Genomic DNA, 26,408 nt, shown 5'->3' on the forward strand with positions numbered 1-26,408 from the left:
TAGTAGATTCTTATAATAAAACAAGCTAGAGAAAAGATGTTATTAAGCATATTGGAAGGAAGAGAAACTACATTCACAGTACAGTAGTATATTTAAAAAATTTGAGTGTAAGTGGACTCACGCAGTTCAAACCACTGTTGTTCAAGGGTCAGCGGTATTTTATCAAATCCTCATAATTTTATGTTGTTAAGTTGTACTATTATCTTAATTTTGCAATTTAAAAGCAAACCCTGAGACTCAGAGGTTAATGACTTGACCACTTCCACGCTTACTAAATGTTCTGCATTGGAGCCGAAGTTGCTATCTACCAAACCGTGATAAGTTTAAGGCGCCTACAGGAACTGCACCCACATGTGTCCACAGTCTGGAGCTCAAGGGAAGGACGGGCTTGGGTGTCATCAGAACAAGGCAAACACGGTAGGATCAAAGTTATGGGCCTGGATGAATGGCTCAGCCAACTCAAAAATGGAAGAAGTAAAGAGGACCCGGGGAACATTAAAGTAAAAAAAGGCGAAAAGCGGAAAAGAAACCAAAAAAGTTTGAGGAGCCGTTTGATAGTGGGAATCCTCAAGAAATGTCTTCCCGTGAATCTTTTCGAGAAGTCCCTAGTCCAAGTATCTGGCACTTGGTAAAGGACCTCTGGGTCAGAAGGGGCATTCTGTCAAGGGTGGGCCTTTCTACCTAATTACTCCACCTCCTAACCCGCCTGTGGACTGGGGAGGTAAACAATTAGCAAATTCTCCTCAGAGCAAATCAAGAACTCTTCTTCCTCCAGTGTCGCCCAAGGAGCTGTGGATGTGAGCGTCCCAAAAGCTGCTCGCTCGAATCTGGGGTTACTGCAGAAACGACCAATGGGCAAGGATCCAAGCAGCTTGCGGACTGGGACTGGGTCCGGGCAGGGGGAAGAGCGCGCGCCCTGACACGCAGGCAGGCGCGCGCCCGCCAGGGAGGCCGGGAGCGCGCCGGGTCCCCAGCCCGTCACCGCACTCTTCACTTCACTGCCACCTCCTCCCCTCTCCGGTGCGCGCGTCCCCTGGGCTCCTTCTCCCCTCCCAGCAGCTCCCCTCAGCAAGCCCAGCCCCGGCCGGCCCCCGCTGCCGCGGCCCCCCGCCTCACCATCCCTGCAGCTGGCCGGACAGTGCGTCAGGGGGGCGGGGCCAGAATGCCGCTCGCGCTAGGCCCCGCCCCCGCGCCGAGGCTCCCGCCCCCTCTGGCCGAAAAGGGGCGGGCCCGGCCGGAGCTGGGTCCAGAGTTTTCTCACTCTCGGTTGGACCCGTCCCTCCGCCGCGGAGTCCTGCCCTTACCCCGAGCCCTCTCCTGCCCCCCGAGCGGACGCAGGGAGTCGAGGCAGGCGTACCGGGCGCCATGAAGGGACGCTGCCTGATAGGCGCCGCGGCGGAGGGGCTGGCCGGCTGAGGGCCCGCGCCGGCCGAGGCATGTGGAGCCCGGGCGGGAGCCTGCTCCAGACACTCCCCCGTCTCCTGCAGCACGCCGCCCTCCAGGGCCGAAGCGAGCTGCCGGCCCGCTGGGCCCTGCCACGGGCAGCGGGCGGGGACGACGCGGCCGATCGCCTCCCCCGCGGGGGCGGGGCGAGCGCCGCGGCGGCGGCGGCTGCTGCCTCGGGCGCCCTGCTCGGCGCCTATCTGGAGCGCCACGGTCCGCCAGCGGCCTCTGAGCTGCCGGCGCCGGGCGGGGCCTTGGCGGGCGGCCCCGGGAGCGGCAGCGGCGGCGGCGTGGTGGTCGGCGTGGCGGAGGTGAGAAACTGGCGCTGCTGCTGCCTCGGCAGCACCTGTTGGTGCCGGAGTCTCTTGCTGGTGTGCGTGCTGGCCGCGCTGTGCTTCGCTTCCCTGGCCCTGGTCCGCCGTTACCTGCAGCACCTCCTGCTCTGGGTGGAGAGCCTCGACTCGCTGCTGGGGGTCTTGCTCTTCGTCGTGGGCTTCATCGTGGTTTCGTTCCCCTGCGGCTGGGGCTACATCGTGCTCAACGTTGCCGCCGGCTACCTGTACGGCTTCGTGCTGGGCATGGGACTGATGGTGGTGGGCGTCCTCATCGGCACCTTCATCGCCCATGTGGTCTGCAAGCGGCTGCTCACTGCCTGGGTGGCCGCCAGGATCCAGAGCAGCGAGAAGCTGAGCGCCGTTATTCGCGTCGTTGAGGGAGGAAGCGGCCTGAAAGTGGTGGCGCTGGCCAGACTGACCCCCATACCTTTTGGGCTTCAGAATGCAGTGTTCTCGGTAAGTGGTGTCCCGCTGCCCCCATCCCTTTCCAAGACTGTTTTCCAGCGGTCTTGTGAAGGCCCTGGGAGGGCGCTCCATCAGATAAATGCCCGCAGAGAAGTGACATTGACAACAGGAGTAAGAATCACTTTGCGTCGCACGCTGAGAAATCTCATACAAATAAAACAAAAATAAGTCGGGGCCTCAGACCTGGTCGAGAAAGAACTGCTCTTTTTTGGCATATGAGTGTGGTTAAAAATGAAGAGTCCTTTTAACTTCGAGGGGGAGATGAATGAAAATGTCCATTTTAAACATTTGTCATCTTATTTCTGTAGCAGCTTTGGCAACAGTCAAGGAGTGAAGGCTTCACATTCCTAGCTTTCTCTCTTGCCTGCAAAAATGCATCCAGGGTTTTGACTCAAGTTTCTAAAGACATGGGGCTGAAGGAAGTGTTTGGGTAAACAGTGGAGGGAGTAGCTTCAGACTCCATATTATAGTCTCCTAAAACTTGTAATAGGCCTTTTCTTCACAAAGTAATTTGCTTTAGTACAATGCAAAGGGGGAAATCCTCCTGTTTATTTTTCTTTGGAGGAACTGCATTTTGAAATCACTAGGTAGGGGATAAAACAAAATAGGACAGATAACCTTTTGCCTCGTGAGCACGTATTCTTCTTTATACACACCTTCAACGCTCTTTTTTTGCCTTGCATTCATGTGTTCCGCTTATCTTATTTAGTTTTCTCTAGCCCAGTGGAACTGACTGAGGAATAGAAATACTGCTAGTGAGGAGATCATCTGCCTGGAAGAAAGGAATCCCGTCTTTACAAACTTCCTGACTTTGGGCCACATCATTAACCCTATTTGCCGTTGCTGTCCTCTTTTCTAAGGTGAAGGGATTGAACTAGATAGTACTGAGTTCCCCAAATGCAATGATTGTAAACTACAACAAGTTCATATAGCAATTTCCAGGACCTCAACCCTTCAGCTTGATTTTAAATAAAACTGTGGTATGGAAGTAAAGAGGTAAGGCACTCAAAACCATAGGGGTAGATGTATTTTATATTATGTTAGTGATTCTAATACATTGTATTGTTTCAAAAATAAATTGTTAGTCTCTGGAAACTTTCACATTTTGTTTTGTATTAAGAATAATTCCAACCACTGATTCCTAAAAGATAAAAATTGGTATTTTTAGGAGTGTGATATCTTTTTAAAGCCCAAATATCTCCTGATTCATTATTTTAAATAATTTTTATCACCACAAATTGCTTTCAAACCAATATGTAACTTTAACAATCTGTAACCACCAGGTTAAACAATTTGAATAAACTAGGAGTTTATCTAAAAAAAAAGAAAAAAAGAATAATTCTACCCAACCTACAATTTTTATGATGAAATTAAGAATTTTTTACTTTGTCTTCTTTTTAATGCCTTTCGGAAATCTGTTGATTCTAATCAACAGCAGCAACGACTAGAATGAGGCTTATGTAGGCATGGAAATAAAGGGTTTTTTGAAGAAAGTTTGGTATTTATGGTGGTTTGATATATTTTTGCCTTAATTTTTTCCCTTTTTTAACAACCTATAGTATTAAGTATAAACCTGAGCTTTGACCCAACTTGGTAAAATACAGTATTCTAAGACTTTGGAAGAGGGTTGGGACTAAGGAACCTGAATCCTTTCCTTCTGTTAGTTTGCTTTGTTCTCCAGTATAGCTTGTATCCTTGTGTCTTTTCTTGTTCACCTACTGTGTGCTTACTACCCTAAGCTCTTTCCAAATATTATTTCTAATCTTTAAACCAGCCCTGCAGAATGTATTTATGCATATAGTGTAGACTTGTTTAGTAGTTTGGAGCACAGGACTAGTGCTCTGAAGTCTTACTGTCTACATAGAATCTGTTGACCTTGGTCAAGTTGCTTCTCTCTGTGCTCAGTTCCTTATTTGCAAAATGGGGAAAGAAGTGGTACCTGCTTCATAGGATTATTGAGACAATTACATAAGATAAATACATGCAGTAGAGCCTGGCTTAATAAACACGTGTTCTTTTTTGTCACCATTACTATTGTTATTACCCAAGGTCACCTGGGTACTAAATAAATGATAAAATAAAACTATGCACTATGGTTTGAGGACAGGGTCTCAACCCATGGCTCTATTTCTTCATTGTATATTTAGTAGCTACTGTAGTCCTGGGTATATAATGAGGATTCATTATATATTTATTAATTAAAAATAAGAGTTTTGGAGCACCTGGGTGGCTCAGTTAAGTGTTCAAATTCTTAGTTTTGGCTCAGGTCCTGGGCTTGAGCCCTGTGTGCTATTCCGCACTCAGTGGGGAGTCTGCTTGATTCTCTCTCCCTCACCCTCTCCCCCGCCTCTCACTCTAAAATAAGTGAATAAAATCTTTAAAATAAAAAGACAGTTTTTAAAAAATGCTTTTTATTTTTTTTATTTTTATTTTTAAAGATTTTATTTATTTATTCGACAGAGATAGAGACAGCCAGCGAGAGAGGGAACACAAGCAGGGGGAGTGGGAGAGGAAGAAGCAGGCTCATAGCAGAAGAGCCTGATGTGGGGCTCGATCCCAGATCGCCGGGATCACGCCCTGAGCCGAAGGCAGACGCTTAACCGCTGTGCCACTCAGGCGCCCCTAAAAAATGCTTTTTAAACATATTAAATACGTGAATAAGAAGTTATACTTTGTGCTTGGAAATAATTTAAGGTAATTATGTAGTTGAAACCGCGCTTGACGGGGCAACTCTTAAGTTGGTGCTGTGGAGTCAAGAGCAAAGAAGGAAAATGGTTTCTTGAAAGAGATATTATTAGCATAATTTTACTGAGGAAGAAACAGAGGCTTAGCCCTCCACGGACTTGTTCAGGGTCAGTCACCTACCAAGTGTGGAGCTGAGGTTTGAAACCAGGATGGGCTGATAAGGTATGTTATACTGTAATATTTTTACTCATAGCCATAAGCAGGGTGGGTTGTAGAGCCAGTGGATATAGTCTGTTATATTTTGTTCATTTTTTTATTCTTAACTATCTGTTTATTAGCTCTTTCAACCAAAACAGTTTGCTGAATTCACCCAGGGTATATGGGTGAAAAGAAAGCTTAGTTTAGGCTGATTTTTCTTTTAGTCTGACTTTCTGTTTTGTCTTCTAGAACTTAATTCTACTTCCGCCCTCTCTACCCCATACCCCTCTGACTGCCCACAGCTGCCCACTTTCCAGGCATATTTTTGGTATTCTTCTTCTCTTCCTATCTTTTAAAAGATCCCCCCTTCTCTGTTCCATTAAGAAAACTCATTTTCTTAATGCCCATGATTAAAGATATTTATCTGAGCTTATCTTAAAGAGGAAGTGAGATATAGTGGTCATGAGAGGCATAGGCTTTGGAGATAGTCCTTGATTAGCCCATGCTGAGTTATGAGGGTTAAATAAGCTAGTGTAGTGAAGGCTTTAAGTATTACCTGGCACATAGTCAATTCTCAGTCATTGTTAGCAATTATTATTATTAGTGGTGCAGGTAGTGGTATTTACATTTAGACTCAGGAGATGATTGTAAAGGTTAATATACAGAAGAAGGAAAGGGGCTTTCCTTTGCTTTGTGTCTATCATTAACCATATTTCTTTGCTTTTTCCATGTGTGCTACAAAGGGATAAGCAAACTGACATTCTCCGCTTTTGAAACTGTTGAAATAAAAAAGTACATACACTTTATAGTATCAATTATTAGATCATAAGAAATATAATTTCCCAAGTACATTTTCCTTTTAAAAAAATGCACTTTTTTTTTTTCTGGGAAATAGTTAAAGCTCCCCCTCCCCTGTTTTTAATGTAATCTTGTACCTGTAGTTATTACTGCCTGTGAAAGACAGATTTATAGACTTCTAGTTTGTGTGTGTTTCTAAGTACTGTTCTTATCTGGACACATGTCCAGGATGAGCATTTCTTACAGCTCCGGTCAGGACCAGTTAAATTATGCTGTAGTAAAACGCCCTAAATCTCAGTGAGTTAAGAAGCAGAGGTTTGCTCATCTGTTGACACAGCTTCAAGTTCAGCTTGGTTTGGGGAAGGGGCAGGGAGTCTCTGCTTTAGGTCACTTTTACCCTGGGATGCAGGCTGACAGAGCCACCGACTTTCACTTGGTTGCTGTGACATGGTGAAGTGCACACTGGTGTTTAAAGCCTTCCTTTGGAAATCACTCACTTTTCACTGGCCTGAACAAGTTACCTGGCCCCTGGTCACTTCAAAAGAGGCACGCAGGTGCCAGGAAGGAGCTAGACCTGGGGTGTTTGGTGGCAGTCTTCAGGACTCCGTCACTTGATTACCTCCTCTCTCTCTCATCCCCCACAACTAACGATGGGTTAAGCTTCTGTTTGACCCGCCGCCATTACTCTGGTTCGGGCGTCTTGGCCTCCCATCTGGTCTTCTCTCTGAGCCAAGGATTTCCAATTTTTTCTCTCTCCAGAAAGATCTTTCTAAAATGCAGATCTGATCTTGTTACTCCCCTGCAGGAAACTTTCAAATGGGTTTTCTTTTTCCCCTCAGGATAAATTCCAAACCCTCACAGCATACATACCTCTGTACCCTGTCTCTTGCCATTCCTCAATTACTAAATGCTCTTTGATGTGTTAACGTCTTTAATCCTCCGCATTCTAGGAGGTAGACATATTTCTGATTCAAACAGCAAATCTTGTCTGTAGCTTTGAAGCTTCAGGTTTCCTTTTTTCCTTTCCTTTTCCTAGAAGAAACTTGTCTGTGACTTTGGAAACTAAAAACATTCACAAGAATAACATCCCATCCTATATTTAGTGAGCATTAGAGTAGTCTCGTAAGGTCTGCTCTAAGATGCCCCTTTGGAGACATCTGGACTTTATATTGCTTAGTTACCCTCTGTGAAATGTCAATTTTAATCCAAAAAGTATTATGTGATAGTGGTTGGTATGGGTAACAGAATCCATAATGGTACTTGCAGCTTCCAAAGGGGCGATTCTAAAAATCATTCTCCGTCTCTTTTTACTTTGGTCACGGAAGAACTTAAAAAGTCAAAGATCTGGTGGGTTCCTTTTCTTAAATAATTCCCCATGGGAAATTTTGTTTCCATCATCATTTAATCTTTGAAACCTAAAATAAAAACGTGAAGCATAGCATGATTCTCTTTTCATATGTTACATAGCACTTTGCAGTTTGCAGAGCAGATTTATGTATATGATACCCCGTAATCATCACAGCGGGTCTTTGAGGAGCTATCCATGACTAAGAGGCAGAGTTCTATAGAGGACAGGTATCACTTGAAATTAGACTTGGTCCTGACATTCACTGTGACATCTTGAGCTAGTTATAGTTACTCTTTGGATCTGTACTTTCTATTGTAAAATGTGTTTAATGATACTTGCTACGTAATCTGGTAAGATATATAATATGCTCATTATTTACCATTTCTTTCTCTCCATCCTCTGCATTCCAAAGAGAGAACATCAAAACTCAGAGGTTTTTTTTTTTCTTTCGTAACTTAACAAATATTTGTATTACACCTACTAAGTGCCAGGCACTGTTCCTTCCGACATGCACACATTACTTGTTTGACACTCATATCAACCCTAAGCCTCATCTTACCACTAAGGCAATGGAGGCACAAAGTGGCAAAGTAACTAACCCAAGAGCATGCAGTTAGTAAATGGTAGAGTCGTGAACTTACCCAAGGTTCTGTTGTTGGTCCAAGAAGAGCTGAATTTCTCAGAGATTTCCTAGTTCCGGTTGTGGAGCACTTGCCCTGTGATGCATCGCATACATGTTAAGGAGGACCTCCCACATGTCAGGCTCTGGGCCAGATTCTATACAGTTGAATGAGACCTTATCCCAGGACTTGAGAGCAGGGGTCAACAAACTGTGGTCCCTGGTTGGGTCCACCATCTGATTTTGTATGGCACACAAACCAAAAAGTTTTTTTTCTTTTTTTCATTTTTAAATGATTGGAAAAGATGTCAAGAGAAGAATAATATTATATGCACATGAGAGTTACATGAAATTCAAATTTCAGTTTCTGTAAATAGTTTGGACTACAGCCATTGGACTACAGCCATGCTCATTCATGTTTATACTGGTTGTGGCTCATTTTAAGCTAAACTGGCAGAGTTGCAGCAGAGACCCCATGGCCTGCAAAGGCTAAAATATTTCTTGCCTGACACTTTATAGAAAAAGTTTGCATTAATACTTCAGCAGTGACTCTAATAAAATAGCCATTAAACCTGAGCCCCTGCAACTGTACGAAGGGACCCTAAGCTCTCCTGTATATCTTACTTACCTTTGTATTTAACAAAATTGTCTTTTTGAAAACAAAAGCAATTAATATGCAGATACTGTGAATAGAATGCAAACAAAATAGAAATGAGTAAATTTAAAAGTGCAAGACCTGACCCTATCACTCTGGCTTACTGTTCAGTGGAACCATTTTAAAGAATTCTGTGTTAGCAAACTGTTAATTACTTCAGTTATTTTTATGAGCCCATAATAGGTTAAAAACAGTAACAAAGATTTTCTGTTGGTTTTGGGAGGGTCAGGAGCTGTGAAACTGGTATACTAACTAAATGACAGCAAAAGATGATTAAAGATGAACTTGAAGCAAATACAACTAATGAATTTTCCTCAGGTTTGCACTGAGTAATCAAGAGAAAGAGAAGTTTTAGTAATTTAGTTCACAGTTGAACTGAAATTTATTTTACAATTAAAGTTTTTGACAGGCTAGTGATTGTAAGACCACAAGTATGGTAAAGTCTTGGCCTCATGGACTCTTTGGGGACCTGTAGTTCTGTCGCAGCTCCTGTGTGGCTTTGGTGAAGTCATTTAGTGATCTGGCCCCCAATCTTCTTATTTGTAAGGAGAGAGGTTAGACAAGGTCTCATAGTTTGCTCTTAAGAAGGCAAATGTTCTGAGCAACAATTTAACATCCCCCTTTATTTTAACAGTTTGGTGATAGTATAGTTTATAAAAATATTTTCTCATCCTAAATTCTTACTCTGTATTGTAGGTATAACCATAGATTCAGGTGTAGGTGATGGGTCGTGATACTTGTCACTGTACCTGTGTATCTAATGATCCTGTCTTCTCACTATTAAGGTACACTGATTCACTGCCAGTGGTACAGGTTGGATGGAATAGGAAAACGGAGATCAGATATGATGGCCAAGTAACAAATGTGATGCCACCTCAGCCCACACCCTTAGGCCTCACAATACCACTGAATCCAACTGGCCATTACTTCTTCGAAACTGTTTACCCCTCTTTGTGCCCCTTCAGTTATCTCATTATAGTTTCCATGGTTTTTATGCCTCATCTTTGGGCTTACAATTCACAAATCAGTATCTCTAGCCTACTGTATCTTAGTAACACATAGAGTATGTCTTATTGTCCCTTATCTAGATAAAAAAAATTTTTTCGTTAAAAGCAGATGGGTTTTATTAAAACTTACTTCAACAGTATTTGTTTAGCAGTGTTCATTGTAAAAATTGAAAAGTATAGTTAAGTACAAAGAAGAAAATAAGCATTAACATTTTAGTGTTTATTTTTTAGTCTTTGCATTAATGAATGCTTGTGCTTTCCTTATTTAACATTGTGAGTAAACGTAATTAATGATTCTTGTAACCTTTTACTGGATGTAATGAACATTTTGGTCATTAAGAATGGTACAGAATGACTTAAAATGGACACAGTCTACTATGGTTTTCTGTCTTTGTGTCTCTATCCCTGCTGACAGCTGGGTCTTATGTATAGAAGGCATTTGATAAATTTTCCCTGGGTGAGTAAAAATAATAAGCCTATAGTTTTTCAACTCTACAAATAAGATCTTTTTAATTTATCTTCCGGAAAGTATATGCAGTAAAGTGTGTATTTTTTTTTCTGGGGAAAGGGTTTAGTGTGTGTGTATTAATCAGATTCTCAAATGGATCAGTGACCCCTAAAATACTAACCATTAAAAGCAGTTCCGAATTTAGGTACATCGAACTAATGAAAAGGTCAGTATATATGAAGATGGCCTCTGCCTTGTAGGTAGACTTACTGACCTAACCATCTTTGTCTGTGGAAACCTGCACGTTGAAGTCCTCTTTGGCTGTTGGAGTGGGTCTCTCTGAGCCTCTGCCTTGTCTTGTCTTTCTAGTAGCAAGATTTTTCCCAGTACTTTCACAGTTACTGCTTAACCAGAGGATCTCAGCCTTGACATTAGGTTGACCTCAGAGGTTACTGGAAATGCTTTTACTATTCATTCAATATTCACTTAATAAGTAACTGGCAGGTACGGAATCTGTTCTAGACGCTCCAGTTACAGCAGTGAACAAGGCAAAGTTCATCCCAAATCCTTTAAGGTGCTTGCAGTCTAGTGGAGAAATAAAATTCTAGGCATAGTATGGCATAAATTTTGCTGATAATTTTCATTTATAATATTATTTCCTTCTGGGGGTTGGGGGAAGGTGTTCTCAATTTCTGAACAACTGATTACAAGTGGACTTTGTGTCCTTACCTGTTTATAAATGGGCAACTATTGTAAGTCTCCACATTTATAAACAGTTTTGATGTTGCTATTGTCAACATCCAATGAACATATATTTAGCACCTAATATATAGTAGGTATCGTGCTAAAGACTAGAGACACAGTGAAAAACAAGACAGGTCCTTTCCTTCACAGAATTTCTAGTCTGGGGAAGAGGTGAAGGGCAAACAGATAGTGAAATCTTTAGTTACTAGCGTGAAGGGGATGGGGATGGTCTGATGTCCCATCAGAGAACTTGAAAGCTGTTCTTAATGCAGACCAGGAGCTCAGGGAAGGTTGGCTAGAGATGTCCGTGACTGAGTAGTGAAAGACAGTTTAGGACTTTTGCCCAAGTAAGAGGAGTGGGAGGAAGGATATGAGTTTCCTTGCCAGAAGGAACATTGTGCAAAGGCCCAGAAGGAAAAGACAGCAAGGAGTGTTCTAAGAACAAGAGAATTTTGATGTGCCTGGAACATAATGTGACATGAAGCATGAGATAGTCAGAGTCTGGGTCGTGAAGCACATTGCCTGTGGAAGTGAACCTGAACCGTATTCTGATGGCAGTAGGAAGGAGTTGAAGCAGGATTCCACCTGCATTCTTAAAAGATTTCTGTAGGTTTAGCATAGGTGGTGAGTGCGGGTGGGTCTCCTCTCCATGTCCAGACTAGAGAGGGGAGATGGGATAGGAATAGAACAGCCAGTAGGTAGGTTTCTTAGGTATTTAGAAAGTGGAATTGATGAGACAGGGCAGATGAGTAGACGAGAGAATGGGGGAAGAATGAGCTGTGTGACTGACTTCTGAGGTGTCTAGCTAGGGAAACTGAGATTAGGGACACGGGGAGAGGTATTTTGGGGAGGGAAGGTGGAATGAGCTGTTAATGTTTTTTCTTATACTAGTTTTGAAATTTTTATGTTTCTGGAAGTGAAAACTATAGTTGACCCTCAGAACAATGCAGCGGTTGGGGTACCGACCCCCCACCCTGCCCCTGCTCAGTCAGAAATCTACATAGAACTTTTGACTCCCCAAAAACTTAACTACTGACAGCCTACTGTTGACCGGAAGCCTTACTGATAGCGTAAGGAGTCGGTTCACAAATATTTTTGTATCTTATTATATACAAATAATATATTATCTTCTGTTTTCTTACAATAAAGTAAGCTAGAGAAAAGAAAATACCATTAAGAAAATCATAAGGAAGAGAAATACATTTACAGGAGTGTACTATATTTACTGGAAAAAGTCCATGTACAAGTGGACCTGCACAGTTCAAACCTGTGTTGTTTGGGGGTCAACTGTAGTTGCCATTTGCAATTGTTTCTGAAATACAGATAGTATTTGAAGATATATATATATATATATACACAATAAAACACACAGTTTATCAATAAGTACTCATTTTCATTTCCTTTGGCCATTCCTTTCTTAAAAATTATTTTGGGGATTCATGATTTTTTATATAATATTATTAAATATGTTTTTAATTGGAATTTTCCTTAATTGCAACTTTGTCAATAAAACAGCATCCTTATTGTATAAGCCAAGAAAACTCAGGAAAGTATAATTTGCCGAAACTAATATTAGATTCACAGAACTGTAGATAAAATTTGAGTTCTTCTGAACACAGATAGATCCCCTTTATATTGTTCATTAGATCTATGTCAATATATTCTGTGTAAAAAATTATATAGTTTCTTAGTGGATTAAATTAAAGCTGGTAAAGCCACTGTATAAATAGCTGAGAACTGAGGAAGTGGAGGGGTTGCCTGGGGAGCTGTATTTTGTGCCATGCCTGAGAGGACAGCAGGCCCTGGGTTCTGGGAACATCTGAGCCATCCATCTGAAGATAGGGGTTCTCTTCGTTTGGTATAAGGGCATGTTGTACATTCACCCATACTGGCCCAGAGAATGAATTACATCTCCAAGAAAAGCACAGTACCTCTGGGAATAAGAATGTGTATACCTCTACGGTGCTTCTAAAGTATTAAAAGCATGAGAGGACGGCAATCAAGCAACATTCACCATCCCTGAAACTCTTACTGGAGTATTTATGATCACAGAGACTGAGCAACAGGACAACAATGACATCCTAGGTTGAGATTTCTAGTTCTTTGGAGTACGAAAACAATCTTGAGCCAAGATCCCAGGATGTTGTAGGCAGGAACTCCAGTGAGAATATTCTAGGCTCACATTTAATGTCTTTCTGGCAAGTAGGACAAGCAGACAGATTTTTAAGAAGTTGGTGGGTGAGAACTTATTGGGGAGAGAAGTTTGAATAGGTCTTTCTGGGAACAAGTCTTCTAAATTTATTATGTTTTTCAAAGAATGGAGCTAGACGCAGATTCTGAAGAGGATGTTAACATTTAGGAAGTGCTGTATTGGAATAATTTGGAACCTGTTTAACTTGACAAAGTTAGGAATAGTGGGAAAATGTGTGTGTACGTGATTGTGTTGCTGTCCTGGTTAAATTATTTGACACTCCAGCAAAACTGTTTAGAATGATTAGCCAAAATCCGTTTTTTTACTTTCTTGAGATATATATATATACACAAACAATAACACTTGCTTTTTCCCTAGGATGACGTTTTGTCCTAAAAGGTTTGGTGATATTTGATTTTTGTTTGATCAAGGGTCTTGTTAAAGAGTTGAGTTGTAGGGTGGTTTCACATTTATGAGATCTGCTCTTAACATCGCCATTTGGACATTACTGATTTCACATCTGAATGTCAATTTTATGTTTTACTTGGAGAAACTTCATTACATTTAAAGACTATGGACTGAAGCTTTGCATTCTGACATTTTGGAAGTGAAATACTTTAAAGACAACTTCCAAAACCTGTAATGTTTCATTAACTGCAATATAATAATTTTTATGATTCATTTTTTGTCATGTGTACTCATTTTATACATTTGACTGTTTATTCTAAAGAAAGGTCTCTGTTGCCCTAAGTACCCCAAATTGACAGAGGGGCCTTTCTTCCTCTCATTCACCTCATTCCTTGACTAGACTCTCCAGTGCTTTTCTACCGGGGACAGGCTTGTTTCGCTTTTCACCCCGGGCCCCTAACAGGTATCACCGTAAGTACCTGTCCTGTATAGGATTCCCTTGCATGTGCTCTGTAAACAATCCAGAGCCCACTGCCAGCTGCACGGATACGTCCTGCATGCTCCGTGCCACGTTGTTCTTGTTCAGTCTCTTCTTGGAACACCTCAGCTTCCTCATCGCACCTATCTCTGCTTGCCAGACCCATTTTTAGCTTTCAGAGTCCATTTCAAGTGCCTCTTTTTCCCACATGGTTGCCCTTTGGCCCCTATTCCTGCAGCTGATATTAATCCCTGGTTACTCTTTAATGCTCTACACATCGTCCTTCTCAAGAATCCCTCACTGCCCATTTTTGAGGTAGCTGATGTGTCTTTGTCAGTGTGTAAATTCTTTGCGGTAGGACTTGTATCTTACTTTCTGTCTCTGGCCAGCACCTACGAGAACTTCTTGTGTAGGCAGCCTGGAGTCAGTAATTGTTTGGTTAAATTGTTAACCAGCCACTGTGTATTCTTTCCAGAGCAGCAGTGGTGCATCTCCAGTCCATCATCTGTGAGGAGAGAGGCATGTAGCTTTATCGAAAATATGACTTACATGATTATTAGAGTAGGTTGGCTTGTGGTTAGAGTAACTGTAGGTTACTCTTTTAAAATACCAGATCTTAACATTAGCAAAAAAAAAGTTTAGTCAAGTGGCCAGTAACTTTCTTATATCCTAGTAAACCTAGATGGGGATATAGAAAAGTTATTCTCAAAATTAATAGCACTAGCCACAAGAACAACACAGATCCTTAAAGGTACATGATTAAGAAATGTGTAATATGAATAAGACCATCAAACTTTCATAAGAGATGAAAAAGATTTTAAGTAATTATAGAAATATTTCCAGATAAGAATATTGAATATTGTAGGGATTTCAGTTCTATCCAGATTAATTTAAAAATTTACCTTAGTCCTGGGGCGCCTGGGTGGCGCAGTTGTTAAGGGTCTGCCTTCGGCTCCGGGCGTGATCCCGGCGTTCTGGGATCGGGCCCCACATCAGGCTCCTCCGCTAGGAGCCTGCTTCTTCCTCTCCCATTCCCCCTGCTTGTGTTCCCTCTCTCCCTGGCTGTCTCTGTCAAATAAATAAATAAAATCTTTAAAAAAAAAAAATTTACCTTAGTCCTGATATAAAATGTACAGATTTTTTTCTTTTTGAATAACAGAATGATCCTAAAACTTATTTTTAAAAATGAATAGGTATAAATGGTTATGGCAGTTTTAAAAAGAAGAGCAATGAAAGGATTTGTAGGATAGGGAATTCTTTGTCAGATGTTAACTGATAGTCTTTGCAACAATTTGATTTCAATACAAGATTTAAGATGTCAGTGGACAGTATTAGAGCCCCAAATAGACGCTTTATATATAGTTACTTCATTTGCAACAAAGTAAACGTCACAAATCATAGGAGAAGTTATTGATTATTCAATAAGTAGTGCCAGGAAAATTGGCTACTGGGGAAGGGGAGGAATAAGGCTATGTCCTTACCTTTAATTCCAGAAGGAATAAGCAGTAAATATTAAATGGGAAAATAGAATCAGAAAAGAAAGATAGATTTAAAAAAGGGGGGGGATCAAAAAGGACCTAAAGAAAAAAAAAAGGAAAAATCAGAGGAAAAGATTGATAATATTTGATTATATAAAAATTTTGAAACATTTGTATGTCAAAACATAAAATTAAAAGATAAGTGACACTTTAGTGGAAAATATTTGCCAAATAAAATAGACACAGTTTGCCCTTACTATATAAAGAGCTCTTATGAATAAATAAGGAAAAAAATAACATTCCAATAAAAATGGGCAAATATGAACAAGGAAAGCCATAAAGAAATGCAAATAGGAAAATGTATCTTTAAAACTAGTATCAATATATATTAAAATATACAGGATAAACAATCATGAAATATCACTTTTACTCCATCAGACTAGGAAAGATTAAAATTAAATCCTTAGAGTTGGTAAGAGTATGATGAAATACACACTCATGCATTATTTATTGGTAGACACATAAATCAGTGTGAACTTTTTGGGAAAACAGGTTTTACTATTGGATCCGATAATTCTCCTAGTGATCTATCCTAAAATAGTGGAGATACATATTGTCTTAGTCATTTCTTCCTGTGTAACACTCCAAAATTGAGTAACTTAAAAATAAGCATTTATTATCTCACAGCTTCTGTGGGTTGGGAATTCCTGTGCAGCAAAGCTAGGTGCCTCTGACTCAGGTTCTCTCACAACCCTGCAATCAAGGGGAGGCCAGGACTATAGTTAAGGCTTGGCTGGGGGAGAATCTGCCTCCAGGCTCACTCATGTGGCCTCAGGTCTTTGCTAGCTGTAGGCTGAAGACATTAGTTCCTTGCCACATGACCCTCTCCATAGAGGTACTTTGCAGCATGGCTTGCCTGCTGTAGGGAGAGATGGAGCTCTGTTCTTTTTGTAACCTGATATTGAAGGTAACCTCTCCTCACTTCTGCTGGAATCTGTTTGCTGAAGTAAGCACCAGGTCCTAACCACATTCTAGGGGAAAAGATCACATAAGGACATGAATACCAGGGGATGAGTTTTGTTGGAATATGTTAGACACCCCTATACAGGTTAATATACAAACGTTTTCATCATTTTTTTTTAATTCATAACAAAAATATAAATAATCACATATAGACAAAGAAACAAGTAAGCAATTTAAGTATTCCATAGCGAAAGAATGGTTAAATTGTGCTACATCCACACAGCGGTAGGATAATTGCATAATAATGATAATGTCTACCTTTTTTGAGTGTCAGTCATGTGCTGTCCATTTGCTACATATTGTACAAATATTTCTGATCCTGACAACAACCATGTAAGGTCGGTTATTGTCCTCATTTACAGATGAAAAAATTGATGCTCAGAGACAAAGTGGTTCATTGAATTCTCAGCACTGGCATGCCATTATAAGGTTAGCTGCCTTCCAAGCCCCGTAACCACACTGCCACTGAAGTATGCTTGTGAAGATTATTTAATGACATGAGGAAGACTTACAAAGCTGTTTTTACAAAGTGATCTGTGTGTGCACATTTTATTTACATCGAAGAAAAAAGATAGTCACAAGTGTTATCTTTCAATGGTAGAATCATAGAATATTAAAATTTTTCGTTACACTCTTAATTTCATTCTAAATCTACATTGTGCATGTATTCCCTTTACAATCATTTTTAAAAATTGGAATGCTTTGTAAAGTGTTTCAGCTCCCTCTACTCCCAAGGAGAAATCACTAAGAAGACTTGTACACACAGTTTTATGTAAAATTAAAATTTTACTTGTTAATGAATCAATTCCTTTAATCTGCTCTTCTAGATTACTGATCTCTCCTTACCCAACTATCTGATGGCATCTTCGGTTGGACTGCTTCCTACCCAGCTTCTGAATTCTTACTTGGGTACCACCCTGCGGACAATGGAAGATGTCATTGCAGAACAGAGTGTTAGTGGATATTTTGTTTTTTGTTTACAGGTGAGTTTAAGGCCAAGGGTTGTCTTTTTTTTTTTTTTTTTTTAAATCTTTTTCTATGGCGTTGCTGATTTAAACCTAACAGATTTCATTGAAAATAATTTAGGAGGATTTTTCCTTTTTATATCTTTTCTTGTTCTTTCAATTATACTTCATATTTTGACATTTACATTTTAATTGTGTGGATATATGGAAGTTTATAGAACTGAATTGATACTTACTGAAAATTCTCTTAAAATGAAAAAGGGAATGACAAAAATAAGGCTCTTTTTGCAGTGACTTTCAGAATCAGTCTCTATTTTGAGTTTTGTGAGTTGTTAATACTATATTTCTGAAGATAATTTTAGTGAGATTTGGTAGAGTTGAGTTATCTTTATCTTCAAATTATTAAACTCTCCAACTAAACTCTAATTATTAAACTTTATCTTCAAATTATTAAACTCTTAATATTTTTAAGAGTATTCTATTGGCAATGTAAATTTTTTTCAGTACAATTTTATGTAGAACAGAATATTTTTTTTAGAAAGTATTGCTTTATAAAAAGCATCTGAAGTATTCCATTACAAATTTAAGTAAGATTTGCATAATGGATTATTATTGCCATGCAAATTGTAATGTAGTTTAGGGTACAAAGAATTACATATAAAAGGTTGATAAAAGAGAAGAATCCTGCTATGTAGGCATATTTATTCAGTTCCTTTAAGTTGCAACAGGAAGAATTTAAAAAATTCATTTCTTTGATTGTGCTACATGTCCTTCCTGAGATTTACCAAAATATAAAATCACCATAATTTTTGATGATTTAGTAAGATGCTGATAATAACTTTTATTGAGAGCTTTATATACCATATATTTAAGCTCATTTAATCCCTACCAAAGGGCTAGGAGGGTATGTACTTTTATTATCTCCAGCCAATTGTGTATACAACTCTTCCCAATTCTGTGTTCAGTGACATCAGCATTGGAACTTGAAATTGATCGTGGCAGGAGTATTTATACCATGGAAAATGGCAAGTGCTCCAAATCAAGATTCCTACCTCTGATCTCCAAGAGCTAGTTTATCAGCACACCAGTGGAGGGTAATTTGTCTAAAGTCCCAGCTGCAAGGGGTAGAACCATGATATGAACCAAGGCAGTTGGCTCTGTGAACTCATATGCTCATAACTAGGGCCATAGTTTACTGAGCAGATAACACTGAGCTAGCCAACATCTTATCGATCCTTAACTTGTTTTAATTTATATTGTTATTACATATATGGTACCATATTAGAAATTTAGTGTTAGCATTATTCTCAAATTTTAAAGTACTATATTGTATTAAAAATACTATGATAAATAAAGCCAGAGTTGATTTTCTCTGTGTTTATGTAGTACAAGTTCTGTAAACAGAGTAAGTCCAGGAATATTTGTACTGAACTATAAATAAAACTTATCAATTAAATGGCTTGGTTTAAGAAAAATTTTGTAATATTTTTGACATTCAGGGAATTTTTTTTTTTTTTACTTTTTTTCTACAAAGTTTTATATATATACATATTTTAAAGAACCTGAATCTAGGTTTGGAGTTTTTATTATAGTTGGTTTATATTTATTAATGTAGTATGTTAATCACATATTAAACTTTTTATGCATTATAGCTACATGATAATTTATAATTACTTTGAGGTACTATAAGATTCTAACATACACCACATTCTCAGATTTTTTATTAGTATAAATTTAAGAATATTTTATGTTTTTCTAGTTTCCTGAGAATGAATAACCCATTTGAAATATCTTTCTCCCCCCTTATCTGATGTTTAAGTAATTAGAACTTGTCATTATTAGTAGGTTTCATAAGATTTTCACTATTTGATACTTTATATTTCTGTGCATCTTAGTAAATCATTCAACTATAATTGGTAGTTATAATAGAACAAAATAGTTCATGTATTTGTCAGTAGTGTTTCTAAAAATATAGGGTCTTCTTTTTATCTAGTGATTTCTTACTCCTTTGTTTGAGCTGACAAATTTAAGCTTAGCATACAAGACAGGGGGGGAAAAGGGCAAATAGTTCCTAACCCAGACATTTATGAAAACAATAACCACCACAACAAAAAAAGTAAAGGCATATTTATGCCTCAGTTTTATTTATTGATATTACTTATAGCTTAGTATATTTCAGAAAGGATTTAATTTAGCTTACAAAAGATATGCAGGACAATAAAACAAGAGGGAAAAGAAGTCATCTTGAAGGGGGAAGTACATAGGAAAAAAGGATGAAGCTTAGGTGAAAGTAAATGAATTCATGAGGTTTCTCATATTTTGCTAGAAATAAGCCACAAATGAGCCTCTAAGCTTTATAGCCACCTAAATGGAATCCAGTGTGTGTAAAATTAAAGCAATACAAAATAGATGTTCAGAGGAGGGCACAACTATTTCCTGTACAAAAATCCAACTTAGATTCTGTGGACTCGCAATTCAGTTACTCTTTTCCATGCCCTGTATTTTTCTGTGTACCCACCAGCCAAAACCCTGGATGAGTCCAAGTTTTGATATGCTTTGCACCTGTTGTTTTCGGGAAGTCATACAACCAGATTGGTAATATTTAATTCATCGTTGTAAACCTTCTGCTAGTTTCTCAACATTGCCCCATAGCCCAACTGTTTCCTTTGTCTTCCCACTCCCCCATTTCCTCAATGACTTGCGAACCTATCTCATCTCACAATTTTGATTTCTATCCCCACTTTCCTCTTCAGTCTCAACAGATTACCTCTTTTGCTTAACAGAAACATCAGAAGCCTTCAAATGGGAAACCCCTCAATTTCCATCTAAGAAAGCCAGTAATGCTCTTGTGTTCCTCTCATGCTCTCAGCTTGCTCTCCATTTGACAGTGGAAGAGACACCTTGCTGTAGAAGGCTTGTCCTTCTACTTGTGTTTGATTCTGTTGTTTTAAATAGGGAAACTTTCTAAAACAAGTTTTTGTTTTTTGGGTTTTTTTTACATTTTCACTAAGGTGTGGTGTGTTGGGAAAAGAATCGGTACAAATTGCCAGGCCTTGGGTCTAGAAGGGCATCTGGGAAAATCCCATGTAAAGATGTAGCCAGTTTATCCTCACAGGGAACCTGAGAAAGGTTTTCTGCTAGATCTAAGCCTACTTTCTATGACTGTCATCGTTAACTTTGTTGAAATCAGATGCATTTTCCAGTTCTCATCTGGGTTGATCTCTTAGCAATGTAAGATTCTGTTAACCATGCTTTTTTTTAGGGGCGCCTGGGCGGCACAGCGGTTAAGCGTCTGCCTTCGGCTCAGGGTGTGATCCCGGCGTTGTGGGATCGAGCCCCACATCAGGCTCCTCCGCTATGAGCCTGCTTCTTCCTCTCCCACTCCCCCTGCTTGTGTTCCCTCTCTTGCTGGCTGTCTCTATCTCTGTCAAATAAATAAAATCTTTAAAAACAAACAAACAAACAAAAAAAACCATGCTTTTTTAAAATACTTTCTTCCCTTAGCTATTTTGATTGTTTTTTCCACTTTCCTGGTTCATTTATCAGTATCTGTTATTCTTTTCACCCCAGAATTGATGTTCCTCATGATTCTAGCCTAAGCTTTCTGTTCTTTGAAAACTTTTCTTCTTAGCAAATCCTGTTATTGTGGTGGCTGCTATTATGTTTATTTGTGTAAGGACTCCCTAATACGCATCTTGAGCCCAGCCTTCTTTCCATAGCTTTGGACCTGTTCCCTGCACTGCTTTGGATCTCTATTAGGCCCCTCAAATTCAACATGTCTGAGGCAGAGTTTAGCATCTCATCCACACTCTTTCCAACTTAGTTAAGGTGCTTTCCGTGTCTTCACATGGTGTCGTCATAACACTAAGTATCAGACTAAGGGTTTTCAGTAAGTAGATCTTGTGTTGTTGTTGTTTTTTTTAAGAGAGCTCATATGTTAGACAACAAACACGAGATTTGAAGGCCCACCTTTAAAATACCAATTTGCTCAGAATTCTGTGGAGTAATGAATACCCACTTACTAGTGCCCCCCTTGCACAAGTTCCAATCCCCTCTCCCCCACCCCCAGCATGTCTGCCTCTACCCTTCCCCAACTGCCTTCAATGCTTGTATTTAGAATACTTTTCCCACAAAACTGCTAAAATTATGGGTAGGCTTAATTGAAGCAGTGTTATATTTTAGGGTCACTAGGGATAGTGATAGGGATAGCCTTCGAAACCTACTGGGACATTAAACATCACTGTTCTGACCTTGTTGCACCGAGTCTCCCAACTCTGAAGAACTGATTTACAAATGAAGTTTGGAATAAATACCATTTGGAAGATGCATCCTGCCTAGACATCCTGATGAACTGTATATGGAATGTTAAAGCATGTTAACACATAAAGAGGGGCCACAGCTTCCTATCGGGCGGTGGCAGAAGCCCACGTAGTGATGTGAAATCACATCACTAGTTGAGTGTTTGAACCAAGACTAGCACCTGACTTTGATGTCAGTGCTTTTTCTAGTATCCCTCTGATGGCCATTTTTTTCTCAATCACCATGTTTTCCTTTGGTTTTGTTTTCCCCTAAGCACGGACAATTTCATGTTCATGGTCTCTTCTTAATTTCTTTTGAAGTTTATTGGCACTTCATTGTTTTAAAGTGGTCGTTTATATTTTAAGTTTTGGCTGCACCAGATAGTTCATTTGCAAATGGTAGTGCTTTTCTCTAAGTGGACTTAGGAATACCCATGGATATTTATAGTCATGCAAAGATATGATATTACATTAATTACATTATTAAGATTATTAAGCACACCTGTGTTGTAGACACTTTTTTTTTTTTAATTCCATGAAGGAAGCTTTTTGGTACAAAGAGACAAGTTTGACTTGTATCGAGCAAACATCATTTATATGGACTAAAAGGGGTGTATGCTCGCCTTGTGTTAACCTGATATCCTATGATGGTTACTTACAGACTGTAGCCCTCTACTCTCAATTGAGGCAGCCTAGGAAAGAATGAATGGCAACTGTATTATAACCTATTTAAAATTCTTACCTGACCATATTTGAGAAGCATCCTGTTTGAAACATTTCTAAGCCAAATATTTATTGCATTTATTTCTCCTTTTTTTTCCCTGTGTAAAATATTGTTAACTGTAATGTTTTATTTTTATTCACAGATTATTATAAGTATAGGCCTCATGTTTTATGTAGTTCATCGAGCTCAAGTGGAATTGAATGCAGCTATTGTAGCTTGTGAAATGGAACTGAAAACCTCTCTGGTTAAAGGCAATCAACCAAATACCAGTGGCTCTTCATTCTACAACAAGAGGACCCTAACATTTTCTGGAGGTGGAATCAATATTGTATGACTCTAATGAAATGTATGATTGTCAAGAGCTAGTGTGCTGTCCAAGGTCTAGTGGTCACCTTACCAGTGGGCAGAGACAAGTTCTAATTGTATTACGGCACAAACAAAACTGACTAGTTTTTAAATTGCACAATTTTTTTAAAGGAAGAATCATTTTCTGGATATGTAAGTGTAAATGTAGATGCAAATTTGGGCTGCACCTCTTTATCATTTATTACGCCCGCAGTGGCCTATAGGTCTGCACTTTAGTGTTTTTTAATTGTTTTCTTTCTGGGTACTTATGAACAGAGAAATAATCCAAATATTTTTCTGCTTAGTGTCTTTATTTATAAAGTCCATGAATAGTTGTAAGCATCTTCCCTACTTATAATGATGAGTAAAAGTGTGTAACTTTAAGTGTATGGTATTATTTAGATGTTCTTTGTCCTTTTCCGAAAAGATAGTGGTTTTTTGTTTTAAGTGGGACCACTTTGCTTCCCTTTTCCTTACTAGTTAGAAAATAGACATTAACTTTCGGTTGAATGTATTTTTGCAAGCATCATTGCAGGGCCATTTACATCTATTTACACAAGCTTAAATCCTACATTGTGGGACTGAAGTGCTCTTAAGATACCTTTTTATTTTCACTGTGGAATATGCAAAGCAAAAGGGAAATTATTTAATGGACGGGGGCTCAAATTAGAACCCATGTTCTAATTCCATTACATTGGCTTAGATCTTTCATCAAAGGGCTGTCCCATTGCAGTCTTACTAAAAAGTTTTAGTAAAATAAACTTCTTTTTCTTTTTATATTCATCATTAGGCTTTGAGATAAAGATCTATTCCTTTAAAGTGATGGACTTACCATCATTGAAGATGTCACTCAGGTGGCCTTGTTTGATCAAATCGCCTTTTAAAAAAAACAAGCTTTAAAATCATGTTTATAAGTCCACTGAATTACATATATATTTGTCCCCATAGTCTTCAGCTTTAAAACTATAAATATAATGTTAACTTAATGCCCAAATTTGTATTACTTGCCCTCCTATAAAGTAGGTTTATTTTGTTTGTTTTTTGGTACTTTTTTTTCTCTGATAAGACTCAGGAATTCTGAAATGTGAAATTAAGTCTCAATTCTTTCTCTTGCAGCTTGAATTGAGTGTATTTATTAATAGCACTTAGGAGTATAGCATACAATAATTTGGCATATGATTCATACGACACGTATCACACATTGATCATCTTATATTTTTAAAATGGTTTAATTGTGAACTTGATGACTAGTTTTTTTACAACCCAGATTATAGATATGAATGCAGATTTTCTGGTTGGTATCTCTTCTTTGGCTACGAAGATTCCCCCTTATCAGAGACCTCCGATTTGCCTTTTCATTAGGGTAAAACCCTGATTTACTAAAGTGCAAAAGAATTCTTTGGGAGCAGATTATTCTAGTCTTATGCTAGAGACACATTGCATTTAATTTAAATGCATAAGTTTTTTTGCCCTATTGCAGTTATAATTGATTTTCTTTATTTCATCATGTCTAAGTTTTCTCACCTTTTGGTAACAGAGAAGTTCATTTTTATGTCCATACCAAGACCTTAGTGCAAATGATCCAAGAGGCACCTGGGTCTACAGTACTTAATTGGCCTCCAAATCCTTGCTTTCATTGGTAGAAAAAATATATAGTGCTAGAATATTCTTATTCTTTTTTTTTAATCCTAATTACTTGTTTTTATTTTTTAAAGTATTTTAGTTTAATAATCCCAATGAACAATATGCTTGATTTATTCTTTTCTGTCTAACTTGACAGTATTTTTCTTGTGCTTGTTTGTTGGTAAGTTTTTGTTAAAGGAATCATTTAAGATCACTACTTTCAGACTTGTGTTACACTTCATGTATTCTGAAGTGCATTTATTTACTTAGCATTTTGTAACTTGAATAATTTCACCAAATGAATACCTTTTGGTAGTTTGTAATGAGTTCTTCCAATTGTTGCATTTTGCTTCATACTTAAATATGTAAAGGTAGAAGAGAAATAATTTTTCTGTATTCTGCCAATCATAATTTTATATAATAAAATCATCCATTTTTACTTAAAATAGTATGGATTTACTATTTCTAAAATACTAATCTAAAGCTGCAGTTTTCCTTTGCTTCATTTTTCCGGCCTCCAAGTAAAGAACAATCCATTATATTCATGCTGTTTGATAGCCGAATTGGTTACTGGGTTTTACATGTGCTCTCTATAAATTGTATGAAGCATTGCCATGCCTTATTCACTCCATCTTTAACCCTTAATCCTAGATTTATGGCACCAAGAGATTTAACAGGATCCTTATATGTTGCCCAAATAATGCCTCCAGTTCTAGAATATGTGTATTTGTAAAAGTTATGATTTTTCAAACTGCAGTATATAGTTGCTTTATGAACATTTTAAAAAGCATGCAACATACCTAATTTCTCAATCTGATGAAAGATATGTTCTATTTTGAATTCTTTGGGCCTTTCCCTTAGTTTTCCATATTTTTTTGGTTTATTGTTAATGATTTGTTTACGCTTTGCCAAATTTTGTCATGTAAATTATTTTTAAACAGCACATCTTTTTAAAAATGTGTCTGTAATAATTTACTAAGTGCTTTCACCTCCATTTTCATTTGATCATCTGATTTGTGAAATAACTTGAAATCTGTACTCTTCGGTTTATGAAAATAATAGAGCCAAATCTCTGTCATTAGAACGTCTGTTTTGAGTTCGTGTTCAAAACTGACTGGAGTTGTTCAGAGCCAGCCATACTCTTGTTTTATGTACTTTGTAACCAACTGCAAACCTGTCTAAGAGGACTTTCCTTTGATAGGGTCAAATATCTGACTAATAAAACATTTCCCTCCTTGAGAGGCGAAGTTCAGTAGTTTCTCTTACTTATACCCTTGCTGTAACTGAGCTAAGTGGTCTAGTTACTGGCATGTCCCAGCATTTCTAGTTAATGTGCAATGCTGATTTGGACTGTTCTTGGGGAAGGTTCTGTGGCTTATTTATGTCAGTATTTATGGGACTAGCTTTAGAATGCTTGAGAAAGAGCCTAGGTATGTGCCAGGCAGATACCAGTCAATGTTTAGATGCATGGTTAATCCATGCTATTCGAAACCAGGTGGTGTTCGCAGAGAGAAAGGAAGGTTCACGGGGACCTCGGGAGCAGTGATACTGACCTAGGTTAATGACTTCGGTGATGGGATTTTGTTTCAGAGGCGACTCACTTATCAGAGCAACAACACTCTCTGGTGTTCAGATTGGACGCTGCTGATCTCTGTTACAATGAGCTATTTAGGATATCATTGTTTTAAAGGTCATCTCCTTAAGTTTAAAAGCCTTTAAAGAAGGGAGAAGAACCCCCTGTTCCACAGGATATCTGAAACTCAGGAGTTCTAATAACTTTGCATATTGAACATGAACTGTTAATTTATTTCACAACTAAATTAAAACTTGGTACTTTGGAATTGCTAAGTGATTGCTGCAAACTATTTTCTATGGTAGCTGAAGATTTAAAATAGATAATTTGAAGGGTGAATCAGTAAAATCTCTTGATAATTGATATCCCAGATCACTTGTGTGCCTGAGAAAATAAAAGGTGATATTTTATTTTCCTTCTTTCTTCTCTTTCTTTCCCTCTATAATTTGATGGCTATAGAGACATGTGACATGGGAGGGGTCCATTTAGGAGGAAGGGAGGACATGCTTCTAAGATGAAATGGTGGTGACCGACCCTAGATGAGGGTGGTTATGGTT

The 26,408-nt window shown here is 38.7% G+C and overlaps 1 protein-coding gene across 2 annotated transcripts; it reads left to right on the forward strand.

The window, feature by feature from the left end:
- Nucleotides 1-1,436: 1,436 nt before the first annotated feature.
- Nucleotides 1,437-26,261, forward strand: TMEM64 (transmembrane protein 64). Of its 2 annotated transcripts, XM_045805997.2 has the most exons (3): nucleotides 1,437-2,234; nucleotides 17,151-17,306; nucleotides 22,453-26,261. In XM_045805997.2, exons 1-3 carry the CDS (start codon nucleotides 1,437-1,439, stop codon nucleotides 22,642-22,644), a joined length of 1,146 nt encoding a protein of 381 aa, XP_045661953.1. In that variant the 3' UTR covers nucleotides 22,645-26,261. The 2 variants fall into 2 exon arrangements, with proteins under 2 accessions (XP_045661953.1, XP_045661954.1); XM_045805998.2 differs by lacking the exon at nucleotides 17,151-17,306.
- Nucleotides 26,262-26,408: the final 147 nt, after the last annotated feature.

Source organism: Ursus americanus, chromosome 9 (genome assembly GCF_024610735.1).
Source record: "Ursus americanus isolate L20-20 chromosome 9, mUrsAme1.1.p, whole genome shotgun sequence".
NCBI classification, from domain to species: Eukaryota; Metazoa; Chordata; class Mammalia; order Carnivora; family Ursidae; genus Ursus; species Ursus americanus.

Coding starts and splice junctions, on each gene's coding strand:
- TMEM64 (XM_045805997.2), top strand. CDS start 1,437: ATGTGGAGCCCGGGCGGGAGCCTGCTCCAGACACTCCCCCGTCTCCTG. Junction 2,235..17,150: donor TTCAGAATGCAGTGTTCTCG/GTAAGTGGTGTC, acceptor CTGCTCTTCTAG/ATTACTGATCTCTCCTTACC. Junction 17,307..22,452: donor ATTTTGTTTTTTGTTTACAG/GTGAGTTTAAGG, acceptor TTTTATTCACAG/ATTATTATAAGTATAGGCCT.